General features: G+C 40.5%; 1 protein-coding gene across 2 annotated transcripts in view; it reads left to right on the plus strand.

The window, feature by feature from the left end:
* The first annotated feature begins 8753 nt into the window (after positions 1 to 8753).
* VWA8 (von Willebrand factor A domain containing 8) overlaps positions 8754 to 25320 on the plus strand; it is a 192349-nt gene continuing 175782 nt past the window's right edge. For both annotated transcript variants that reach the window (XM_033051539.2, XM_042778991.1), the window contains exons 1-2: positions 8754 to 8913; positions 20691 to 20768. In XM_033051539.2, the coding sequence (XP_032907430.1) occupies positions 8769 to 8913; positions 20691 to 20768 (223 nt within the window). In that variant the 5' untranslated portion in view covers positions 8754 to 8768. The remainder of the gene's footprint in view (positions 8914 to 20690; positions 20769 to 25320) is intronic.

Genomic DNA, 25320 nt, shown 5'->3' on the forward strand with positions numbered 1-25320 from the left:
TTCTAGGGAAGTTGGAGTTTCCCTGGAGGACCAGTGTTAAATAGCCTTGTCCTGAGAAAGTAAAGATCATACTTCACTTTAGATGTAGACTTTGAATGGCAAACATTTTCAAGGTCTTTTCTTTTAGAAAAAAAATCCTATCATGGCCTCATAACAGCTGGCTTGACTTTTAAAAAAATTTTTTTTTAGTTTCTTACAAATTTTTAGGCCATTCTTTAAAAACAGATTTAATCAATTTTCAGTTTAAAATTCCCAGAAAAAAAGTAATCTCATTCATTCTAATTTATATTAAACACAAGAGACTATACTAATACAACTCTGTGGGATTTCAAATCTCAGCCCAGGTCATTTAGAGCTATTTTAAATCTGCGTTTCCGTACATGTATAGCCTGTGAAGGTTTTCATTCTGTGTTCATGTTATGCTAATGCAGACATGACATGCAGGTCACACTGCCTCTTCCCACAGATGATAGCACAGAAGGCACAATTTTATTTATTGTATTTTATTTACATTGACAAGGTCAAGGGGTCAGGCTGCTGACTGCGAACTCTCCTGGTCAGATGGACCCAGAACATATGCCAGCAGGGAATTCACTGGCAGCTCTCTCAAGCAAGGACTTGGGATATTAATGTCTAAATGGAACAGCTGGGTGCTCACCTCAGCTTTTGTTCTGGAGTGAATACTTCACTGAGTGCCACTCACAGCTCTGCCCTGTGGCCAGCCAGATGTGCTGACAATTTTACATAAAAGCAATGTCTACAGAGAGGTCAAAGGTTCAGGAATGAGGCAATAGGTATTTTCAGTAAGTAATAAGTACTTTTGGGAATGTGTAAACCCCATAAAAGGCCTCAGGCTCTACTGAACTAATGTTGTAAGTTCTGCAGCTAGAGTATGGTAAAAGCTGTATTCATTAACAGCAAACATGAGCTTGTGAGATTGCTTCACAGTTTATTGAAACTTAACCTTTGTGATACATGGAATTAGCCTCTGCTTTACAGGGATGATGCTGAATTATAGGGGAGCAACATTAGTCCTGTCTTCAGGAAATCTGCCATTTTACTGATGATGTTGGGTCAACGGTACATGCCACCACTGATACTTTGGAGGTTATTCTATGCAATCTTCTGTAGACAGCAAAAGGCAGTCCATCAAGACATAATCATTAGTAAAAGTTGTTTATAAATTCAGGAAAGAGTAAACCTACCGTTTCAACATAGAAAGGGATTAAGATTTCAGGTAATCATTGATCAGATTTTTCTTAGCACTTAATATATTAACAGCTCTACTAACATTTTGTGGCTGCCTTTGAGCTGTGGGCTGCATCTAGAAAAGCTTTAGAATATAGGCACATAAGGCTGGGATGGACCTAGTGTATTTTACCCAGATATTACCTGTCCATTCTGCTAACCAGCTTTGTGTACAGTTGCATAACACTCCAGTTATAGAGTCAAACACTAAATACAAACCAGTGAAGTTTATTTGGCAGATATGTTACACCAGTGTTGAGTGGGTGAAGAGGATACCAAATTTGTTTTAGAGGACCATGACAGCCGTGAAGGACACAGGAAGGACACCAGTGCCAGTGAGCATATCTCTGATGCAAGTAACAAATAAATCAAGTAAAACACAAGTGAGCTGATACCCTACATTGGTGATTAATGTGTATCAGAAAGAGAGTGGCCAGCAGGAGCAGCACAGTGATTGTCCCTTGTACTTTGCCCTGGTGAGGGCACCTTGAATCCTGTGCTCAGCTTTGGGTATCTCACTACAAAAAGGACGCTGAAGTGCTGGAGCTTGTCCAGTGAATGGCAGCAAAGGTCATGAAGGGTCTGGAGCACATGTCTTATGAGGAGCAGCTGAGGAATATGGGGTTGTTCAGCCCAGAGAAAAGGAAGCTCAGGAGAGACCTTATTGTTCTCTACAACTGCCTGAGAGGAGGCCATAGCCAGGTGGGGGTTGGACTCTTCTGTCAAGTAATCAGTGACAGGACAAGATGAAATAGCCTCAGGTTGTGCCAGGGGAGGTTTAGTTTCAATATTCAAAAAAATTTCTTCCAAAAAGAACTGACAAGCATTGAAACAAGCTGTCCAGAGAGGTAGAGATATGTGGGTATGGTGCTTAAGGACATGGTTTAATGCTGGACTTGGCAGTGTTAGGTCTTTTCCAACCTAAATTAATCTATAATTGTAAAACACACATCCCTGAGTTCCTTAGATGGTTGTAGTCACATCCCTGAGTTCCTTAGATGGTTGTAGTCACAGCACCAGAATCTCAATTTCCGGATTTTGTGTCTCTCTCCTCTTCTTCACTGTCTTTGCTGAAGTGCTGACACCTGAACTGTTAACGCTATGCTAGGTAGTACCTAAATCCATGAGCATTGTCCATGTGTGCTAGGTTTTATCAATCTGTGAATATCTGTAAAGCCAAAAAAATGCCAGTATCTCGTCATCTAACTAATTCTGTAAGAAAATTTTGTATCAATAGCAATGAAAACACTATAGTTATATTTCCGACATATTGTTATATATCAACAATATTGTTATATTTCATGTAAGAATATAATTTTGGTATTTAATTCCTGAACATTTGACTTCATGCAGTTCTGAAATCACTAAGCTGCTATATTAGTTTATTGTAGCATTTCTAGTTTTTCTTGAGTTAAAAGAAATAAAAATTACAGAAATAAAAAAAAAACCAGCCCTCCTGCCTCGAAGTCCAAGTAATGCATCATCAGAAGAGCAGAGATGCCCATCAGACAAACAACAAGAGTGAACCAGTTCAGTATATTTTCAATGGATTTCACAACTATTTTTGTCAGCAGAAGAATACTGAGGGTTCCAGTGGTGCTCAGGAGATGTAAAACATAGTGGTCATGGTCCTTTCAGCCTCTGACTTAACCTCATCCCTTGTTACTATTGAAAAATACCTGAAAGACAATGCAGTCATCAGTCACAGCCAGCACAGCTTCATGAGAGGCAAGTCCCATTTATCAGACCTAATTTCCTTTTATGACAAGGTAACTCACCTGAGTGATCAAAGGAAATCAGTAGATGTAATCTGTTTGGATTTCAGTAAAGCTTTTAATACAGTCTCTCACAGGATCCTGCTGGATAAAATGTCCAGCTCACATCTGGATAAACACATCACGCAATAGGTGAACAACTGGCTCACAGGCTGGGCACAAAGGTTTGTAGTGAATGGGGTGACATCAGACTGGGACCTGTCACTGAACCTGGGGTTCCACAGGGCTCCATCCTTGGCCCTGTGCTCTTCAACATCTCCATAAATTACTCGGACACTGAACTGGAAGGGATACAGAACAAGTTCTCAAATGATACAAAACCGGGAGGAGCTGTAGGCTCCCTTGAGGTCAGGGAGGCCCTGCAGAGAGATCTGGACAAATCAGGGGTCTGGGCAATCCCAACCATTTGAGGTTCAACAAGGGCAAGTGCTGGATTCTGCACCTGGGATGGGGAAACCCTGGATGTACAGACAGACTGGGGAATGAGAGGCTGGAGAGCAGTGCCATGGAAAGGGACCTGGGGGTCCTGGTCAATGGCAAGTTGGGTATGAGCCAGCAGTGCCCTAGAGCCAGGAGGGCCAACCCTGCCCTGGGGGGGCATCAGGCACAGCATCACAGCCAGGCAAGGGAGGGCATTGTCCTGCTCTGCTCTGAGCTGGGACAGCCTCACCTCCAGTGCTGGGGGCAGTTTGGGGTGCCACAATGTAAGAAAGACATTAAACTGTTAGAGAGTGTCCAAAGGAGGGCAATGATGATGGTGAAGAGCCTTGAGGGGAGGCTGTGTGAGGAGCAGCTGAGGTCATTTGGCTGTTCAGCCTGAAGGAGACTGAGGGGAGACCCCATTGCAGTTACAATTTCCTCATGAGGGGAGAGGAGGCGCAGCCATTGATCTCTTCTCTGTGGTGGCCACTGACAGGACCCCAGCAAATGGCCTGAAGCTGGTCAGGGGAGGTTTAGGTTGGATATCAGGAAAAGGTTCTTCAGCCAGAGGGTGGTTGGGCACTGGAACAGGCTCCCCAGGGAAGTGATCACAGCCTGACAGAGTTCAGTAAGCGTTCGGACAACCGTCTCAGGCATGTGGTGTGACACTTGAGGATGTCCTGTGTAGGGGCAGGCAGTTGGACTTGATGGTCCTTGAGGGTCCTTTCCAACTTAGCTTATTTTGTGATTCTGTGATAACTTTTTACTCTTACCCAACATATGTGTAATGGTTCCATGCTCCCCTGGCCCTCTTCCCCTTCGCGTTCCTTGTGCTTAATTCACCATTTTTTATCTGTCCCTTTAGGCTTGGCTCCTAATCCTTCTGCTCTGAAGAAGTACAGAAAGTACATCAGAGAGTGTCTTTGCAGTGCTCTCCGGCCATGAAGGAGAAATGAGAGGGGGAAGTCTGGCTCAACCAGTGCAGTCTTCTTGTAGGTCATCCTTCATACAAACAGAATATGTAGACCTACCTGTTAAACTATTATATATTTCCCCAGTTTTCAGCAGCTCATTATTCACACATACAAAAAAAAAAAAAAAAAAAAAAAAAAAAGGGATGTCATCAAAAAGCATCTTTCTGAAACAAAAATGACTCTCTTAGCAGAACTCTACTCCTTGGTCTAAAGCTCATATATGGTGAAGTACCTAATTTTACAACTGTTTTCATGTGTGTAAAATCAGATGGAGATTTATCAGGCAGGACAAAGGTTTTAATCTTTATTCTCTCTTCCACTCTCCAGGGAAAGCAGTAAGCATTTTCTTCATGTGATGTGGCTGCTCAGCCATGCAGCCTTCCCAGTCACATAGGGGTTATAGCTGCTCCTGAGTAAAATATTCTCTTTTCTTTTTTGAAAAGTGGCTAAGCTATTTTTGTTTGAGTTTTCAAAAGAAGTGTTCCGCCTGCGGCAGAAATCCAGCATGAGAATATTTCTGCCCAAATTATTAAAGAATGGTGGAGTAACAAACTACTGAAAACAGATGGAGTTTGGCATAAGAAATTACAGATGCCATCACTCATGGCCTTTATACTCTCTAAGCATTTATACTGTAACGCATATTCAAATGTGTACTACCACTCAGCAGAGTTCTCATTTCTCTTAACTTCTATGTAAAAAAAAAAACCCAAAAAAAACCCCAAACCAAAAAACTAAATACAGGCTTTCTGGCTGTAATACAGATCTTCAAGAAATGTACTTTCAAGTAGCTAGAGGCTATTAGGTCAACCTTCCACTCCGCAATTGGGTGGCAAGAACCTCCTTACCTCAATGTTACTATTTCTTACAAAAATTAATAATGACTTTATTCTTACTCACTGTTTTAGCTCAGTGTAACAGTACAAACAGCACAGAAAAACTCAGAGACAGAGAGATCTGAACATATACCAAGAAAGCTAATGGAGTGGATTTTAATAGAGTGGATTTTAATTTCTTCAAGGAAGTTGCCATACAGATAGCAAAAATCTTTCAATCCTTAACTGAAAAGGTAGTAATTATACATTCAGAGGTGGGAAATCTATCATAAACACCATTTGCAGAATGAATTATAACACTGCCTCTTGCTTATAAGAGTGCAGAGGAAAGAAGTGGATATTCTAAAAACCATTAGATACAGAGAAAGGCATAATGAGTGAAAAGTTTAGCAAGAACTAGGAGATTAGACATTTTACATTAGAACCTTCATATCTTATTGGTGAATCCATTCTTTTTTTATATCAACTTGGAATAAACTAGGGAACAAATCTGGGCTTCTAGTCAACAAAGAAACAGCTGTGCATTTCCATTTTTATTTTATTTATATTGTTACAAATCAATTTCATACAAGAGAAGCACCTTCTGGTATATCAAATACTCACTGTAGTGAATTAGAGTGGCTCCATGGAAATAATAGTTATATTTGTTCAAAATTGATACACAACAGAAGAAAAATAGCCTAGCTCATCTCTATATCTACTATCTAAAGCAAGACTTTGGTGGCTACAGCTAATTTGGGAGAACAACTCTACGTTTTAATCCAAGGAAACTAATTTTGTTTAACTAAAAAGAAAAAACACAGAATTACCCCCGTGATCTCAGAAAAATTAATGGTAAGGCTTGACTTTGTCAGTATCACCAGGTGGAACCCACACCACTAGGGAATTGTATGAATTCTAAGAGACTTCCCCTTTTTTGTTTCCTCACATTCTCCGGACATAGTTTCAAAGGAGTTTAGTGTTAGACCTACCCGCTAGACAAAGCTTTAACAGTAAATGAAGACTGACTTACTCCCATTACTGCAGTCCCACCAGACCATTTCAGTAAAATTCAGGCCTCAGTGCATTCAGTGGGAGATTTCCTATGAGGTTCAGATGAAGCCAGAATTTCATCTCAGCTTCTCTGTTCTTGTGTAGGAGAACTGACTACAACTAGGCAGAGATGATGCATTGTTCTTTACAGTCTGCACCTGTGTCTAATTTAGTCTTGCAGCAAGAGCTACACAGCAAAGTACTTGACAGCTACTAGAGAGAATAGTCTGGAAAGTGTCAACTCAGAGGGATGCTTTTAGAGCTCTCACTTTGGAGTAAGTTCTTTTCTGTTTAATCAAAGGAAAAGTATTCTTGTTAAAAAACTTGACATTCCAAATAAGAGTGCTGTTAAGTAAGGGAATGAAAATATGAAATTGCTGTTTGTTACCAGTGCTGTAAATCTTGCTGAAAGCCTTCACAAACACACCAGATGCAGACTGCTAAATCCTTCCACTTCATGACAGCACCAAACCACTGACGGAATCACGCTTTCCACAGAGAGGATTGAGCAAGAACCAGATATGTAAAGCCTGTATGCATCAATGACGATTAGCAAGTGAGGCGGATGCTATACTCAAGCAAAAATTTAATATTGTACAGCCAGATAAAATTTCACACGTATACAAGAAAAAGCTTGATTCTATACATTCACACTGTTACATTAAATCTTGAGTGCTGTCAGGACTGAGTGTATAGCCTAAGAAAAGTGCAACATTCAAGTTGTGTATCTAAGTGTTTGTGTATACATGCAACAAAATTACCACATCTATAATTATGCACAGAGATAACAATATTTCCATTATATATTTCAGAGCAACAGTTTGACAATCAGCAAGTATAGTTTTCTCTTGCTACAGATGGAAAGTTGGAGGCTGTACTCCAGGCTGAATTTGAAGTTTTGAAAAAGTTGATTAATTCAGAATTTTAAGACAATGCTTTAAAAAGCAGAGCATTTTATAGATACACGACTCAGAAAGGGCTGAAATTTAAAGCATTTAGCTTGACAGGTGCACATATATATACATACACAGAGAGGTAAAAGCAGGCTTTGTACATTCACAGTGTGAAATTACTGCGAAAACACCGTGAATCTGTACAAAACTAAAATGTCTCCTTATTTTCAGCATAGCATAAACCTATTCAACATTCAGGTGATGCATTTAATCGCTTGCGTATCGCTAGCTATTTATTCTTTTTTATATAGCTATGACAAAGTGGAAAAATGTAGTCTCCTAATTTAATATCCCAGATTGCTAAGGTATATTCATAAACCATTCCATTGTTATTTTGCCTCACTGGCCTTCTAGTCTGTTCCAGCAGACCTTCTTGTTACTTAGCCTATCTTTAGCCTCCAGCATTACTGATCTTCAGCTTACAAGAAATTAGGGCAATATCCATAAAAGGATGTTTCAATTTAGTTTATCCTGCCTTAGACCCAGAAAACAGGTTCACAGACCTATTTTACGTACTAAGAATAGAAATTATACCTAACCAATACCCTAGCCAACAGGAAATGCTGAAGATCGTGAAATCTCACCTCCCGTAGGCGTTTAATGCACCTAGCTCCACTGGGCTGCAGAAACGTCTGGGACGAGACCAACATTCCTAGTACATAATATCTTATGGGGACTTAGAAATCTAGGTTGTCAATGTTTGAACTGATGCTTAGCTCCCACTTTAATGACTTTCCTTTGGGATAATTGTTTAGTGTTTGAAACATGCAGGAAATTGGAGGTTTACGAGAGCAAAACCCTCCCCCGAAACAGCCAAAATCTGAAGTACAGCTGATACAGGCGGGGGCTTCACTTTGGCTTCTACTTCCACAAAGGTCCCCCACCCTCTTTCTACTGGTGCAGAGATCCAAGTCTCAACTGGATTTGCCTTGAAATTAGGCTTAAGTTATCATGAAAGCTTCAGCCTTCCACAAATTATTCTAAAATTTACTCCTGAGCTTTTACATAAATCCAAGAGCACTACCTTTAGCCGGAATAAGCCAGTTTTGAAGTCTATTTCTGCAACGTGACCTTTTACAAAAATCTCACATCTAAGCCAAACGTCACTCCGGAGTAACTCGAATTCCTCCTGAAGTACGAAATGCCTGAGATTTCCTGAATCCCGAGAGCGCAGGCGAGGGGCGGCACTGGGGCAGGAGAGACCAGAGGTAGGAAATACCTTGGGCACACGAACCCACCCCGGCCGCCGCTGCCCGCCTGGCTCTCCGGGCTGTCTCGAACGTTTCCAGCTGTGAAGTTCAGCCCCCTCATACAAAAAGAAAACAGCTGTCCTCGCAGCTGAGCTCTCACCCTGCCGAGAGGCAACCCCGGGCTGTGGGGCCATGGCCCCGCTCCTCCCCGGCCCCGCGCCCGCCCGGGCCTGGTTTCCGGAGGGACTTTGTGCGGCTGCGCTTCCCTTCCCCCGCGCTCGGCCGGGCCGCGGCGGTGCCGGTGTCCCTGCCCTGGCTGTGCTGTCACCCCGCGGTCCCCATGCCGTCGCGGGTGCTGTGCCTGGGCGGCGCGGCCGGGGGTCCCGCTGCGCGCAGGGTCCGCCTGCTCCTGCGGCAGGTGGTGGGCGGCGGCGCGGCCGCGGCGCGGTACGGCCGCTCCGAGGTCAGGGCGCTGCACAGCTCAGGTAACCCACCCCGGCCCCGCAGCCTCCCCCGGCTGCCCCTGCTCCGGGCACAGCCCCGGCGCCGCCACCGCCGGCAGGGTGGGCAGGCAGGCAGGTACTGCCTTGTGGGCTGCGGGCCTGTCCGGGCTGCGCTGCCGCCCCTGTGTCATGCTCGTGAGTGCGGGGGGTCCTGAGAAGGGCAACAGAGCTGGCGAAAGGTCTGGAGTGCAGGTCCATGAGGAGCTGGGCTTGTTTAGCCTGGGGAAAGGGAGGCTCAGGGAGACCTTATGGCTCTCTGCAACGTCCTGAAAGGAGGGTGTAGCCAGCTGGGGGTCGGTCTCTTCTCCCAGCTAACACCTGACAGGTTAGCCTCAAGCTGCTCCCGGGGCTATTTAGGTTGGACTTTAGGGAGGTTTTCTTCGCAGGAATGGTGATTAAGTATTGTAATGGACTTCGCAGGGACGCGGTGGAGTCACCGTCCCTGGAGGTGTTTAAGGAACGACTGCACGTGGCACTTGGTGCCATGGTGGTGTTCGGTCATAGGTTGCACTCGATAATCTCAGAGGTGTTCTCCGACCTAATTGATTCTGCCCTGGCATGAATGGAAAGGACAGAGTTCAGTCACGGGCTTGCAGAGACGCTTCCTGTGGCTCATGATAGTTCCTGGTCCAAGTGCTTTGGCCACAGTGAAGCAAGGGGCAGCCCTGCGGCTCCTGCCTGAGAGAACCACCCTGCTCTGCAGAGCGTCTGTCACATCTTGCCGTGCTTTCTGTTCCTACATCACATGGCTTCCACTTTCGGCTGGGGCAGAGCCTCAGTGTTTATCTCTGGAGGCTGCTGAGGCTGGTGCGTGTCTGAGCGTGCTGGCAGCATATGGTAATAAGATACAGGGTTGACCTTGAGCTCGTAGATGCCATGAAGGATGACCTGAACTGCCCTGGAATATCCTCTGGTGACCTTTGGGACAGGTGAGGGGCTGTGCAGAATAGAAGTGGTGTCTGGAAAGGGTGACATATGCCTATGGTAACTGACACTTCTCAGGCTGAATGCCAAAAGCAACAAAGCTCCTAAGTACAGAGTGAGTGATGAGTAGTGATCTGCAGATGATTCTGACGTGGGAGTGCTTGCTCAAGACCTTAATTATATCACTTTAATCCCATTTCTCTCCATTTTAATATACTTTTAATCTATTAACTGACCAGTTCATTTCTCTGTTTAGTTTCTGAAAAGTTATTAAAGAAGGAAGTCTTTGAGGAATTGATAGCCATAAAATTCTTTCAAGAATTTGTGAATAGGTAATATTTTATTTATGAAAAGTACTAAAAAGACTAGAGTTATTTAACATCAAACAAATTAGGCTGAAAGAAAGCAAGTTTATGATGAAGTGAGTCAAGTAAAACACCTGAAGAAGGTATCTCAGCACTTTCCAGCCCTTGATTGGGAAACAAAAGAACAAAAAGAAATTTAGCAGTGTAAAGTGGTAGCAAATGCAGCATTGCTAAGAATTTCATCACTTTAAATATACTGTGGAATGCAACTGAGTTTAACTCAGTGATATTTGTGAATACACTATATATATGAATAGTTAGGAGTATTCCCAGTTACAATCCATGATGGTAGCAGTTTTGATAGAGAGGTTTAAGTCTCAAAGCTCTAGAGAATTTTGTAGATAGTGTTAGGGATATTTGCCCTCCCTACAGCTGAGACGTCTCATTCTGTAGTGCTTCCTGCTTTTCTGTGAATTTGGGACTTTTTATTAAGAATACTGGTTTTTTTCCCCTGTTTTGTGGGTGTTTTTTAAAATCCATTTAAAAATGTTTGTCTGTTGTCTTGCATACCCTAGACTTTCTTTGAAGATACTGAAGTTACAAAGGATGATCTGAATTTTTTTGTGCCATATGTGTTTTTGCTATTTCTGTGCAGCTGCTGTAATTACCATTCTTGTTGTAAGCAGTGTTGAAGTTGCATGTCTCTTCCATAAATAAATAAAATGTGTCTTAAAAGGCTGGAAGCTGTTAAGAGTAAGCTAAACAGCAAATTGTTGTGTACGCAATAATTTGGATGTGACGTCCCTGCCAGGTTGGATTTACTGTCTGTACTGGTGCCTTTTGAGTGTAAGGGAGGATCTGTTGCCTGATGTTGTCATGTTACATGTGAAGAAGCCATCCTTCCTAGCTTTCCAGCCCAGTTTTGCAAAATAAATGTGGCTTGATGGCTCACTGGGGACTGTGGAGGATACACTAAAGTTATCAAGTGCTAAAGCTGAAGTCTCACAGTAAAAGAGACTGAATGATAAAAGGGTAATGGGAATATCTAGGAGGAGTTTGGAGTTGCACAACTTAATGAGGGAAACAATTTATAGTAGCAAATGTTGTAGAAGGCTGATTTGTCAGAATAATTTTTAATGCAGGTGTCATGCTTCCTTCTAAAACACTAAAAATTTTTTGTAGACTGTAGAGTTACTTGTGATGAATTAGTTTAAATGCCCTTCGTGCTAAATAAAGTGGAGCTCTATGTAACTCAGTTCACTGTTATTTAATTATTTTAATCTGTATATAATATGAATATTTTGAAGAAGCTGACAGAATACACAATATTGGAGTTGCTTGAAGGAGCTAGAGGGAACAAACACAAAATTTGATATAAACTGAAGAGCTGGAAAAATAAAAACCATTGCCAGTCAAGGAAGGTCTCTCGTGCTTTGCTGCTCAGTGTACATAAAATAACTTACGCTTTGTCACTTGTGTATACTGGAATATAACAACTACATTCACTGTTTTCTGCAGTGCTGCCTGTCCAGGTTCACTTTCTCTACTTTCCTTGTATGAAATTTTTGGTCAATTCCAGTTCCTAATCAAACTTGTGTTTAAAGCCTAAAAAAGATCTTAGTAGTACATACAAGTGTATCTGCTGAGTAAAACAATCTCTTGTGAAAATTGCATCACGCTTCAAAATCTTGTAATGTTCATAATCCTCTACAGGATCTAAATGATGGTGGTAAAAATTGATAATCTGAAAGAAGATGATGAATTGGACTGTATGTTTATAAATGGGTTTTTTTCCGGATTTGTCATTGTCCAAAGGCTAAAGAACTGGTTGATGATGGGTGTAAATGCTTTCTGGCACATTGCCTTTTCCAATTTTACCTGTGTCATTATCTTTGTTGAAGTTCACATGTTGACAGCTATGTGTGTGTTTCTGACAATATTTTCTTTTGCTGGCAAAACCTATTTATAAAGAGGCTAAAGAGGCTTCATTCTTTCTTCTTTCTCATGACATTCCTATAATTGTTCACGGCCTCCGTAGTTGTACTTTGGGGGCTGCATTGTGGTGACTGAAATGATGCCAGGGATTTGATTTATGGTGAGCCTTGTGTATGGTTGTTGCGTCAGCGCAACTCAGAAGGCAGCAAATGGAGATGGGAATTTTCAAAGCCAGTTGTCTAAAAGTTTACAGAGTTATGCCTGGGTTATTTCAAATTATTCTAACATTTAGAAAAGGAAAGGTTCATGGTAAAAAAAAACAAACCATAGTGTACTTTATTAGACATGCTGATGTAGCTGGAACAAAGGGGTCAAATGTCAGGTCAACTTCTGTAGGACTTCACTTTTGGTATATAACTGGATGTCAGTAAATAGTTTCTGAGTGTTAATATTTGCCAATTGTTTGAAATTTAATTTTGAAATTTAATTTTTTCTGTTAAACAGCTGTTACAGGCCTGATATGTATTGTTGTGCTCTACAAGTTGTGGCCAGTTTAATGCATAAGATTGAAGTTGTAGCTGCTTGGTATACTTAGGGACTCAGGATAGTTGTAGACCATGTCATAGCTAATTTTAAAGCTGTTTTGTTGGTTTTGGATAGCTTTTCAGTAAATGTGAAATTTCAGAAACATTTCTGTTGGTTTTCAGTTGTAGATTCATTTTGGTTGAAATACATTTTTGAAATTACACTAATGTACTTGTTATCTAAGCTCAATTTAGAATAGATAGTCTGTTTTTTCTCCACTGAGCAAAATGTACTTCAGAAATTTTTATACAGTTTTAAAACACTCTGAGTTAATTTTTCACAAAAATAGCACTGGCTACGGAAGATTTGAAGGGGAGCACTGGCGATGCAGTGGGCATCTGTTACTGTGTGACTAAGAGGAGCTGGTGGATATGGCTTTCTACAGACAGCTAGCAGTAACCTCCCACTCATGAGCTTTCATGCTCACAAGGGATTTCAGCCATCAAGACATCAGCTAGGAGGGCAATCTGGCATTGTGTGTGCACTCTTGATACTTCATAGGTTGTGTTAAAAATTTTGTAATTCAGATACCAGAGCAGGGGTTAACTCTTCACTTTGTCTGCTGCTTTCAAGTAGGGAAGAGCAGTGACCAGTTTGGTGACAGGTGGCAGCCTGGATCTCAGTGACTGGTACATGACTGAGTTGCACATCTGAAGGAAGGGTCGGAAGGTGAGCAGCAGAATTAGGATCCTGGACTTGAGGACTTCAAGCTTTCACTTATTCAGGAGATTGGTAGGTAGAATCCTTTGGGTAGCAACCATGAAGGTGGAAGGTACACAGGAGAGCTCGAAAGCTTTCAGAGAAAACTTAATGGCAGCTCAGGAATTAACCATTCAGCAGTAGCAGAAGGCCTGTTTGACCAAGAGAGAACTTTTCCATGTCCTAAAACACAAAAGGGGAATATACAAAAGTAAGGACAGACAGCAGGAGTGTAGAAGTGCAATTTAATATGTAGGGACAAAATTCCTACCATCTTGCCAGAGTGTAGGGGTTTAGTCCAGAAGGAGCCTGATGAACATGAGAACTGGGACAATGGAAACCTCAGGAAGTTTAAGAAGTATGAAGATCTGCTGGTGGACTAAAGTGTTGCTGGAAAGGGACTCGCTGAGTAACACCTTTGGTGAGAAGGCTGTGGGATTGCAGTGATGCCTAGTTCAATACAGCAGGGGAAGAGATTGGCTAGACTGGCTGTGTAACATCTGTCCTTAGCCACAGCTCATCTGATCTCATCTTGGTGGTAAACTGGTGTTGAGGTTGAAGATGATTAGTGTTTCTGCAGTGTTTTGATATTTGATGAAATAGGCAACTTAACACCTCTCTCACTTGGTATATGTATTACAAAGAGATATTCTGGAATTTTTCAAGCCTGTGTGGTAGTAAACATTTAAAATTGATTTTTTGTCTCGTAAGACTTTTGTAATTGGCTCCTACTTTCAGGGTCTTGGCCCAAATAAATAATATGTCTTTCTAAGCAGAGATTGTATGCTTCCTGCATGGCTGGATCATAGAATCACAGAACAGCATATGCTGAGTTGGAAGGGACCCCTGAGGTCCTCTGAGTACAGCTCCTGGCCCTCTGCGGGTTACCCCAAGAGTCATACCACATGCTTGAGAGTATTGTCCAAATGCTTCTTGAACTCTGTCAGCCTTGGTGCTATGACCACTTCCCTGGCAAGCCTGTTCCAGGATTCAGCCACCCTCTGGGTGAAAAGCCTTTTCCTAATATCTAGCCTAAATCTCCCCTGACACAGCTTCAGGCTATTTCTCCAAACCTTATCACTGGTCACCAGAGAGCAGAGATCAATGTCGGATAAGATTCTGATTTCATGTTGTTGATCTTCTAATGCAGAAAAAATGAATGAAAATGTTATCTTTCTGTAAATACCAAGATTTTGGTTTCATGATGCCTTGGGCTGTAACCAGTAAAGACACTCATTAACTAGCCCAAAATAGACAATTGGAAAATCTAGTATTAGCTTCAAACCTGAAAATTAAAAAAAATAGAACATCTACAAAGAATGTTGAGTAGAGATTAAGTAATATTCGATTTTTATGTTTGAAGCAATTGTTTTGGTTTTTTGGAGGGAAAGACTTCCTTTTCACCATAAAAAACCAGAACTTTAATGGATTTTTTTGCTTGTCTTGGAGATAGGTTTTGTCGTGTAAACATTCATCTATTTCAGTCAGCAGCAGCTGTCGGACTGCAGCATCCTGTTGATAGGAGCTGAGCTCCACTTCATCTGTGTGTGAAGGCGCTAGTGGTCAAGGAACCTAAACCTTGTGAGTGAAGGGAATAGGTTTCTCTCCCTCATATTCGTGTGTTTGGGAGGTTTCCAATACTGTTACGAGGTGCAGAATAGGTAACAGTGTTGCTCAATGAATGTTATATTTGCAGCCCTAAAGATGGCCAGTGCTGTGAAATGTAAAAAAGAAGTAAGTTACAGGGCTACCTTTTTTTTGCACCTCCCCTGAACAGAGTATTTGGAAAAGTTAAGGAACCTGGAAGGTATAATTTGTTTCTTCAAAATTCTCTTCAAAAACAGGCTCTTCAAGGATTAATAAGAGCTGACACTCTTACCTGTTTCTTTATGGAAGTGTGCTGGATAAATACCAGTTCAAAGCATAGTTTTTTTCCCCTCCTTCACATTAGAATGAAATTATGACCTGGAAATATACATTTGAATATAATATACATTTCAGACTTTCCTTTAACAGGTGTGGTTTTATCATATAGAAATTATTATTAGTGGAGTTTAGCACCTTCACAGTTTCAATATTCTCTTGCTGTTGCAGCCTCTTTAAACCAGATGGATGGTCTGTGTACAAGTGAATGTACAATGTACTAAGGAGAGTATGTTAATCTCACCTATTTTCAGGACTAAAGAGGTCAGAAGGCAATAAATTCAACAACCTAAAAACATAGTGTTCCTGAAGCTTCATTGTAGTGTCTTACAAAAACACAGATAATACAAATATGATTTACACATGAGATTGGAACTATTTGTGTTGTGTACTCAGAAACCTAAATACATGTATAGATCTCTTCAGGTTGTTTTCTTTTACAATAAGATTTCTTTATTTTAAAATGGACTTTTCAAATGTATTAATTTTATTCTTTTTTTTATTACTGTGTTATTTTACCAGAAAAATGGCAAGTAGAAAAAAATTTCTTTCTACTTTGTAAGTTCTTAATGTGTAGTTGATACACAATCTGTTTATACATGACCAGTGTTGCTGTAAATAATTTAAACAACAGTGTTTTTTCTTTTCAGCATACAGGAATAAATACTAGGATTAGGGAATAATCTTTTCTTGGGAAGTGAGGAGGGTTAGTTGGTGTGGTACTAGCTTTTAAGATGAAACGTGCCAAGTGTGCAGTGAGACTGCATGTTCAGGAAGCCTTCTCACTGAGATTAACATCACATCATCCACAGTGGGTCAGAACAAAGGTCCATCAAACCTACTGTTCCATATTGGCCAACAGTGAGTAGGAGATGCTGGGGGCGAATAAAAAGCATGGGGTGTTCATGCGGGGATGCCCTGCCAAAGTGCTTTCCCAGCCCCCAGCTGCCTCCTCTGCAGCTAAGGGGCTTGGAGCTGGAGCCTTTCTATTCAGACTGAGTAGAAGAACTAGGCCTGCTTGTCTGAAGAGCTCTTCTCAGTTACTGTAAAAAACAGATACAAACAATAATGTTGTTTTGGTCTGAAATGTACGTCTAAAGAAGAGAGCATATCATTCAGTGCTCTGCAGTTACTGTGTAGCTATTTGTCCATGTGTGAATTTCCATACTGCCCGAGGTGCAATTAACACCTGTCTCTTTCAGGTACAGTAGAAAGAACTCATAGTATGTATTGAGGCTGTTTTCATCACTTTTTTCCCCCCAGAGTCTCTCCAGGATCCTATTACTGGTTTCAGTCATTATGTGCTGCCAATTTTTGACCCCTATTGCATAGGCTTTCAAAAGATCTCCTGTGTCTGTATCCTGTCTGCCCTGGAGTGGGATGTCCCGTTTACCTTTTGGGTTCTGGCCAATGTGGCTCTTGTTTTGTTTCAGCAACCATGTTTCTTTGTGTTCAGTGTGTGCTGCTTCTATCCCCCGAAGACTGTGGTATCTAAGGTTACTGTTTTCTCTGTGGGAGGCAGAAAGCAGAAGCAAATCTTCACTGCTTGCCCAAGCAAGTCTGATACAAAGTCTCCATCACAAAATCCTGTGGATATAGCTCTTGTCCACCACAGTGTGGTAGTAGCTTATGGAATGGGTTGGAGTGTATGTGGGCTGTTCCATAATTTGCCATGTAGCCAAACTGTTTGTGATACATGTGCTCAAATGATGGGTTTTGCTGATTTAACACCACCATTTTACCAAGCAGGCTGCTACCAGTTCCTTGCCAGCTGGTGAAACACTAGACAGAGTCTGTCCAGAATGACATCTCTGTTCAAAGCATTTGGAAATGGAGTAACCAAACATGAGTTTTTAAACAAGTACGGAAGAAACAAATTGAGACAAGAAAATACAGCCCAGGTGGAAGTGTGTGATAAGATTAGTGGGCTAATCTTCCCTGTGCTCATTTAGCTAGGAAAATGGACTCTGCTGTCTTGGTTTGTTATTGCTTAAGGTTCTGTTAAAAACTGCTAATATTTTTGCTTTTTGGACAGATGCAAGCTGAAGGCAACATTTGTCTCCAGGCAGCAACAAACAATTAAAATACCCTGACTGTGTACTCAGCTCTACCACATCTTACATATAGTTCTCTCCCAGTCATTTTTCATGAAAGCTTGTAGAGTCCATTGATGTCTGGAATACTTGTGGGATTTTTGAGAATGGTTGGATATGTTGATCAAGGATTAGTGTGATATGGACTGACATATATACTACCAGAAGTAATGCATTTTTCATTTTTTACCTAGAGGAAACTCAGTTTTGGTTGGGTTTTTTTTTTTTTTTTTTGTTTGTTTTGGGGGAGTGTAGGAAATCAGCTAAGGCTTTTCAGTACTGTGCTAATAAACTAGGTAACTGGAATTCTGTGCTGTAGATGATATCTGTGATATTTGGAATACTGTGTATGCATGAAATAGTATTTACTATTGAGCTGAGGTGATTTCAGCTGGGAGCTAATTAATCATATACTCTTGTCTCATTGTATGTTGGCTGGAGAATTCTGAGAAAATAAACCGTTACTAACGTTCTAAAAAGAACAGGTTGCCCTTAGGTATCCGTAGGAAATTAAGGTTGTTTCAGGCTGAGCTAATGAGAGAGAGGTCAACTTTTTCAGGAAGTAGTGGGCTCCTAGGGTGTTTTCATCAACTTGGAGGCATTTTCATAGAACCATACATTAATAGAATATCCTGAGCTGGAAGGAACCCACAAGGATCATCAACTCCTGGCCCTGAACAGGATTTTGCCCCAAGAATCCCACGGTGTGCTTGAGAGCATTATCCAAACACTTCCTGCGTTCTGTCAGCCTGTGACCACTTCCCTGGGGGGCCTGTTCCAGTGCTCAACCATACTCTGGCTTGAAGAGCTTTTTCCTAAATCTCTTCTGACAACTTTTTGTTTCCCTGGTCACTAGAGAAAGAGATCAGTACTTGCCCCTGCCATTCCCCTTATGAGGAAGCTACAGGCTGCAGTAAGTTCTCCTCTCTGTCTCCTCCCGGCTGAACAAGCTATATGACCTCAGCCACTCTTCATATGGCTTCACCTCATCCCATCACCATGGGTAGCCCAGATTAAAAAGGTGTGTTGGCAATAATGTTGGTGCTCTGCCATGATCCCTATTAGCTGTTCCCCAGTGAGAGTGAGTGAGCCTGAAACTGCAGTAGAAGAAAGGGAAAGGGAGATGATGCTTATTCAGTAAAATAGTTTTTCATACCTTAAAACTCAAAGAAATGGGCGAGACACTGCGATAGCCAAAGACTAGATTTTAGTCCCTGCAGTGCTTGTGTCTGTTGTTCAGTGACTTTAATTTGTGTGAGAGTTCCCAGAGTCAGAACCAGGGCTCTAAGCTATTGCAGGACTTTCTTTTGGACTGTTTGAATGCTTCAGGCTGGAGAGGGCACAGTACTGTGTTGCATTTGAAATGAAAATTCAGCAAGGGCCAGAAAAGGAGCTAAAGCCCTGGACAGCTGCCTTATTCTTAGCTTAGCCCAGCTCTGTTTAGAGCCATTCCACTTCTGGGCTCTTGCACAATCAAGGAAGGGTGCTTAGTTCTAGCATGGTGAGTGGGAACTGCTTGGTTCTGCTTTCCCTGAGAGCCAGGGATAAATCCTTTTCTGCCTTTTATATGGCAGTACTGCTGTTGCCTGTGTCCCACTTTCTGGCAAGCTATTGGAGCTCTGTATTACTCCAACTGTATTGTTGCATAAAATGTGGGGACAATCACCAGCTTACTACCTTTTGCCATTATTTTAGGGAAGAATGGAGGGCTGATTATATATACTCCAGAAACAATGTAAGGACCCATGTGCAGGCATGTATGTCAGGCTGTGAATCCCAGTCTGCGTTCCAGTCAAGCTGTTAGCAGGAAATCAGCTATAATCCTTTCTTCACTGCCTCCTATTTGTTACTGTACGTGATTCTACTCTGGCTATTGTAAATCTAGCCCTTTGCCATGAATTGTGTGAGCCATGTGAGAACCTGGGGATTCTCAGTCCTGTGAAATGAGCAGTAACATCTGGGTATGCTGGAAGAGTACTGCATTTAAGTGCAAAACTAGAGTCATGGCTGACTGAAAGGAGAATTGCTGCACATGTGGGAGGAGTTTTAATTGCCTCTTCTAATTTGGTCAAACTGCTTGCTTCTCCAGCATCTCCCTTTCTGGTTTCACCATTGGTCTTCCAAACTGTTTGGCTTCTTTCATAGTTCGGGAGATAGGCAACTGTAGACTGGGTCCTCTTGGATGGAGTAGGATAAGGGCAGATCTACAAGGGGTTTGGATCCTTGTTTGATCTTGTCTGTGGACTCTGTACTTTCTGCATCTCACTTCTGAGAAAAGCATAAATACATGAGACCATTCCAAAAATTGCCCTCAGTTCATGGAAAGGAGGTGTAATCAGTGCTGTGGCAAAACTATACCCCTGTGCAGCTGTCTTACTCCAGCAATCCTCTTCATCATCACGCGTGCACTACAGTGCAGTGGAGGTGGTGTTGTCTTTAGCAACAGCATGAGAAAAATGTCGTTTTGCTAGTCATCTTAATTTCATGGTCTTAATACTTGTGAACTTATTTGTAGGGCTCAGACCCTTGAAAGAAAATAAACTTTGGTGTTCTTATTAGTCCAAACCTAATTTTCCTGGATTTTGGGTGTTGTGCTGTTTTTCAGTGTGACTACTGCTGTGGTGGTGCTTGTCTATTTCCATACTGCAAACTAGATTTCACTTTTAATTTCCATGAGAAAGTGCACAGGGCATGCCCTGCAATTTAATTCTAGCCTGTGGTTGCAGAAAGATAGATAAGACAGGCAGGTCCTAGTGAAGAGACCATTAAGTAAAATGGCCAGATGCTTTAGGTTTGTTGAAACCCAGAGCAAGAAGTGCTTGAGACCACTCAAATGTTGGAAAGGTGCCAAATTCAGCAGCCATATAGTCAGGGAGTGCAGGAAGGGCCTACTGGCGTATGTCATTTTGTACCTCCAAAGGAAAATCGTCACCCCTACAAGTGTTGCTGATAGCTCTAAAGGCAAACATGCTAAAGTTTTAGTTTCAGTAAGTCAGCAATGGTAGGTAGAATTGTGTAAATGTGAACTTGATTTCTGTAGCTCCCAACAGCTTAAGGGTCTAAGAGCAGCAATAAAAAAAACCAGGAAAAAGTAATATTAATTACATTTAAATTGTTTTGATCTACTGAAAAGCAGCAGAGCCTAATTAATGAACACAAATGCATTGGAGGCTGCTTTGTGAACACATAGTCAGCCTCACCCATAGCAGGCCCATGATTTAAATTTTAAGGACTTTAAATAGTTAAAAGTATCTAAGTATGTAAGAACTAAAAGATTTTATTTTCTTTATTTTAGGTGATACTGTCACTATTGGAGATGTGTCTTTTAAACTCAAAACACCGAAGAACCCAGAACTTGTTCCACAGAATTACAGTAAGGGTCTGCTTTCTCTTTCAATCACTTCATTGACTTTACTGAAATGATCTAAGAAATATATTTTGAATAAGAGTGCAATTTGGGGGAGGCTGTCTTTGCTTAGTTCATTACTATATCTCTGGTTTAGCTGGTTTAGGAATCTTACCTTTGACTATAACTTATCCCTTTGTTCAGTGGAACTATAAGAGAATAATGTTCAGAAGGGTTCTTATCCAGGCATTACTTCTAGAAATAATCTCAAATTGTTTGGTCATAAAACTGTGGCCATTTAGAATTATTCAATTGCAATATGATTATATGTCCTAGGAGGTTGCTGATGCGGTGTTTTTCTACTATGATATTTAGTATTCCCAGATTATTGCATAATTGTTGTCAGCAAACATACAGATCTTCGCAATCCATCAAGTTAATGAGAAGTCAGTTGCATGGTCATGAAAGATGCTGTCAAATGGAAAATATGCAGCCAATTATGCATGTTAACAATGCACACACATGTACCTAAAATTGTTCCACATTATCTTTTGATACCTTATTACAGACATCACTTATTACAGACATCCTTATTTCCTGCTGTTCATGGAGAATACACGCTTCTTCAACTTTTCCTTTTGCACCACGGATCACGAGTGAATCATGTTTGCGTTGTGGCTTTTCTCAGTACACAGGCCAGATGTTTCCTAAGGATCCAAAATGATCAGCTACCATTTGGTCAGTACTTTCACATGTAGGCTGCTGGATATCCAGAATGCAAGTTAAAAAACATCCCCTAAGAACTGATTTTTCCATTCAGATAAATTTGCAGACCAAAACCAAGCACACGTGGCATTCTAAAAGGGTATGCAGGTCTTATACTATTCCTCACGCAGGGACAAGCACTGAGAACTCCCAATGACTGTCATTGCACCGTTCTACAGGTGGAAAGTGGGTATAATCATTGACTTCAAGTGGATTTGCTTTCTTCATTCCATGGCATTTTGAATCAAGAAAACTCCTGGGGAACTGGTTTTTTTTTGTTTGTTTTGTTTATTTTTTAGAAGGATAGCATTGATAATGTTAACATTAGACTTGCCACTGCACAGCTGGCAATAGAAAAAGTTTATTTTGTTTTCTTAGGCAATAGTGCTGCAGTTCATGAGGCAGGTTTTAGGTGGTCCTGCTTAAGCAGGAGGGTAGGACAAGCTGGCATCAAGACATCCCTTCCAACCTGTTTCTATGATTCCTAATTTTGTAATAGCTGGGATAGTGGACTGTTAATATCAACATGTTTAGATAATTGTTTCTTACCTCTAATTTTGTCACACAACATTTAGTCTGAAATATTTTCACTTGGAGAGGTGTATCAGAAATGCAGAATCATTGAACAGTTTTTGGCTGGAAGGGGACCTTTAAAGGTCTTTTAGTCCAACCCCTCCTGCAAAGAGCAGCTAGATCAAGTTGTTGAGGGGAACAATATTGAAAGGAAGACTTTGTTTGCTTTGACTATGTGACTGGTGTGAAATCTGTCAGTAGTCTGGTGGTCCAGATCACTGATCTACATCTGGACTGTGTGCTCCTGAAGTCTCATAACTCAGTAAACATCACACTTTCTCTTTCACACCAGGTGATCTAAGGTACCAAAAATTTCCAGTGCCATGTGCCAATCCTTGTTACAAGGTGGCCCATGAGGAAAGGGTTTCTGTTTTAGACAGTAATGACACTTCCCATTCCTCATGAGTTCCCTGGGAATACAGCCAAACAGTTGAGAAATGTTGCACAGTATTATTACCTTTTACAGCTCCTTAAATAATAGGTTTTTGCTTTTCACGCTTTATTTTGTATGCCTCTTTTCTCATTTTTATCATCAAGGACATCAGTTGCCTATGCTATTCTGTTTCACTTATTTATAATTCTGTTAGATTGATTTGCTTCCTCGTTTTCTGTGCTGTACCCAATGTGCTAATTATAACAGTGCTTTACCAGTCACTATTACATATTTTGTTCAACCTGCACTTTTCACTAAGTTAAATGTTAGCTCTAAGCATCTCTTTTCAGTCCTTTAGACTGAGAATGTAATAGAATTATGAAAGCATTTGGTAGAATCAAAGGAGAGATTTTTCTATTTAATGAACATAAGAAGGAAAAGGTGGTTGAAAACTGATAGTGAGAAAGTTATTAAGCATGGAACTGTACAGAATGAGATTTTAGCTAAAATCTGATGCCACGTAATAATAATGTTATTGTTACTAACATGTCTGATACCAAGTAGCAGTAACATTTATTAGAACATATATATTATTAGTAGTTTCTTTCTCTTCTAATTTTTAATAATCATGACTGAAAGGAGCCTGTGTCATGCTTGGGATACTGTTGTTCTTCAGTAGTCATGTACTGAAATGTACTTGCCTCAGGTACAAAATTTTGCTTGTAAACCTAAGTATCAAATGGGTTAAAATTAAGTAAGGTAAAAATATTAATGTATTTCATAGCAGAAAATATATTTCAAATACTTTGTATATTTAGACTTAGGAATTATTTTTAACCCAAGTTCTTACTATGGAGAACAAAGATATATTCCTGTAGTGGAGTTAAGTAGATTGTATTGACTTCATGTTGATTATCATCTTGTTGCGAGATATTTAGAGAGTGTATGTGCATTACTTAACATATTTTTTTCTTCTTTTGAGAGTGCTTATCTTTTTACTGGGTGAATGACTACTATAGATACAAGTTGTTTTGATGTAAACCAAATGGAAGTAATTGCATGTTTATACTAATTTATAAACTAAAACATCATATATTTTGAAAATTTATTTTAGTAATTAAAACTAAATTTAAGTGAAAAATATACTTACCTGATTTCTTTTAAACTAAAACTAGAAATAATTACATCATTTGCTGAAGTGGGAAATATCCCTGAGAAGGTCTCTGACATTCTAATGTTTGTAGTGGAGTAAGAACTAGTAGGAGGGAATTGAAGCAATTGCAGTTCATTTGCTAGTATTGCATATGATATTATTTTCTAACTATTTGTGTAAAGTAGAATGTTTCTGCTTTTGTTCTTCTGAGAGATAAAAGCTGTGTTAAAATGTGGCAATGTTGAAAGTTCATATCTATAATTTGCAGCAAATTTTAGGTATAACATACTCTAAACTCAGCATTGTATTCTAGGCTTAAAAATAGCCTTAAAAATCTGAAAAAATCACATCACAGTAAAGAATGTAGATGTATTAAGTACCTACAAAACTTTGCATTTGTCAATTTGTCAATTAATACCAAAATGTTTCTTTGTGGTACCAAATTAGATTATTTTTAACTCCTTTATTGCGCCTTATTACATTTTGCAGAAATAGATAGGATAGATATTGCTGCTTGCCCTGTGTTTCCATGTCTTTGCTTTTCAGGTTTTTGCTAGGTCCCTAGCAAGTTCTCTATGAAATGCTCCATTGTGTGTATTAATGTGAAATATTAATTTGTTTTGTTGTTGTTGGCAAATGGCTTTTTCTTGGAAGACGAAAATTGAAGGTACATCAAATCTGAGTTCTCTTTGTAAGTGACAAGGAAAAATGAGTCATACACAAGGGAATTTTATTAATGGGATTTCTGTCATAACTGTGTCTGACACATTCTAGAAAGAGGGCATTTATTTTTGCACTGCTTGTTCTTTTATCAGTAAAAAATAGCCCTACATTTTAAAGTCTCACCATGTCTGAAAGTACATTTTTTTTTTAAAATTATACTTTGGAGAAATTTTGTGTGATGCCAAATCCTCATTAGGGCAGGAAAAGGGATGTTCTTTTGCAACAGGGCTCTGCTGCTCTGTGAAGGTGCAAGTGCATTTGAGAGAGTTTACATGCAACTACATTGAATTGTGGAAGATTAATTTGAAACAGTGTTATTTTTGCCAGATGTCCTCAATCTGAGCACCCTCCAGTGTGTGATCAGAAGTGATGTGTGTAACAAGGGTTTAAGTGATGAATTTTGTTAGGTTTTTTTTCAGTTGAAATCTATGAAACAGTAATTGTGAGGAAATCAAACAGAATGTTTGTGCATTTAATAATCTCTGTGTCCTCACAGGATGGTGTGTGCCACATACTGAAGTTGGGACTGGTGTATGTTCAGTTTTTGCTCTAAGTAGGCTCAGATTTTCACTGGAATGTGTACTCATTCTTTTTTGTGTTAACTTTACATCTGAGTGTCAGGAGTGCAACACTTTCTAGACAGGTTGTATTGCAGAATGACTGTAATTTCATGCTAATAAACACTTCAGTCATTGCATTTCTTCATTCCTAGCCTCAGGGAAGGTGTCTGCCGTCAGAGATTGTGATTATTTCAACAGTTTGAGTTTTCATGTAGGCTTCCAACTGTTCTACTATTTGGGTGTTACCACCTCATCCAGAATCTGAAATAGTGGGCTTTTTGTCAGTAGAGCTCTGGACGTTTTATGTCATTATCCCTGTTTTGTTTGTACTGAGAGTGAGGCACAGGCATACATGGGGTCATAGAAACCTTCAGAGAAGGTCTGGATGGAGCTTAGAGTGTTGTCTGCACTGTTCCTTGTACTTCAAAGAAA

This window comes from Catharus ustulatus, chromosome 2, assembly GCF_009819885.2.
Source record: "Catharus ustulatus isolate bCatUst1 chromosome 2, bCatUst1.pri.v2, whole genome shotgun sequence".
In the NCBI taxonomy this organism is placed as follows: domain Eukaryota; kingdom Metazoa; phylum Chordata; class Aves; order Passeriformes; family Turdidae; genus Catharus; species Catharus ustulatus.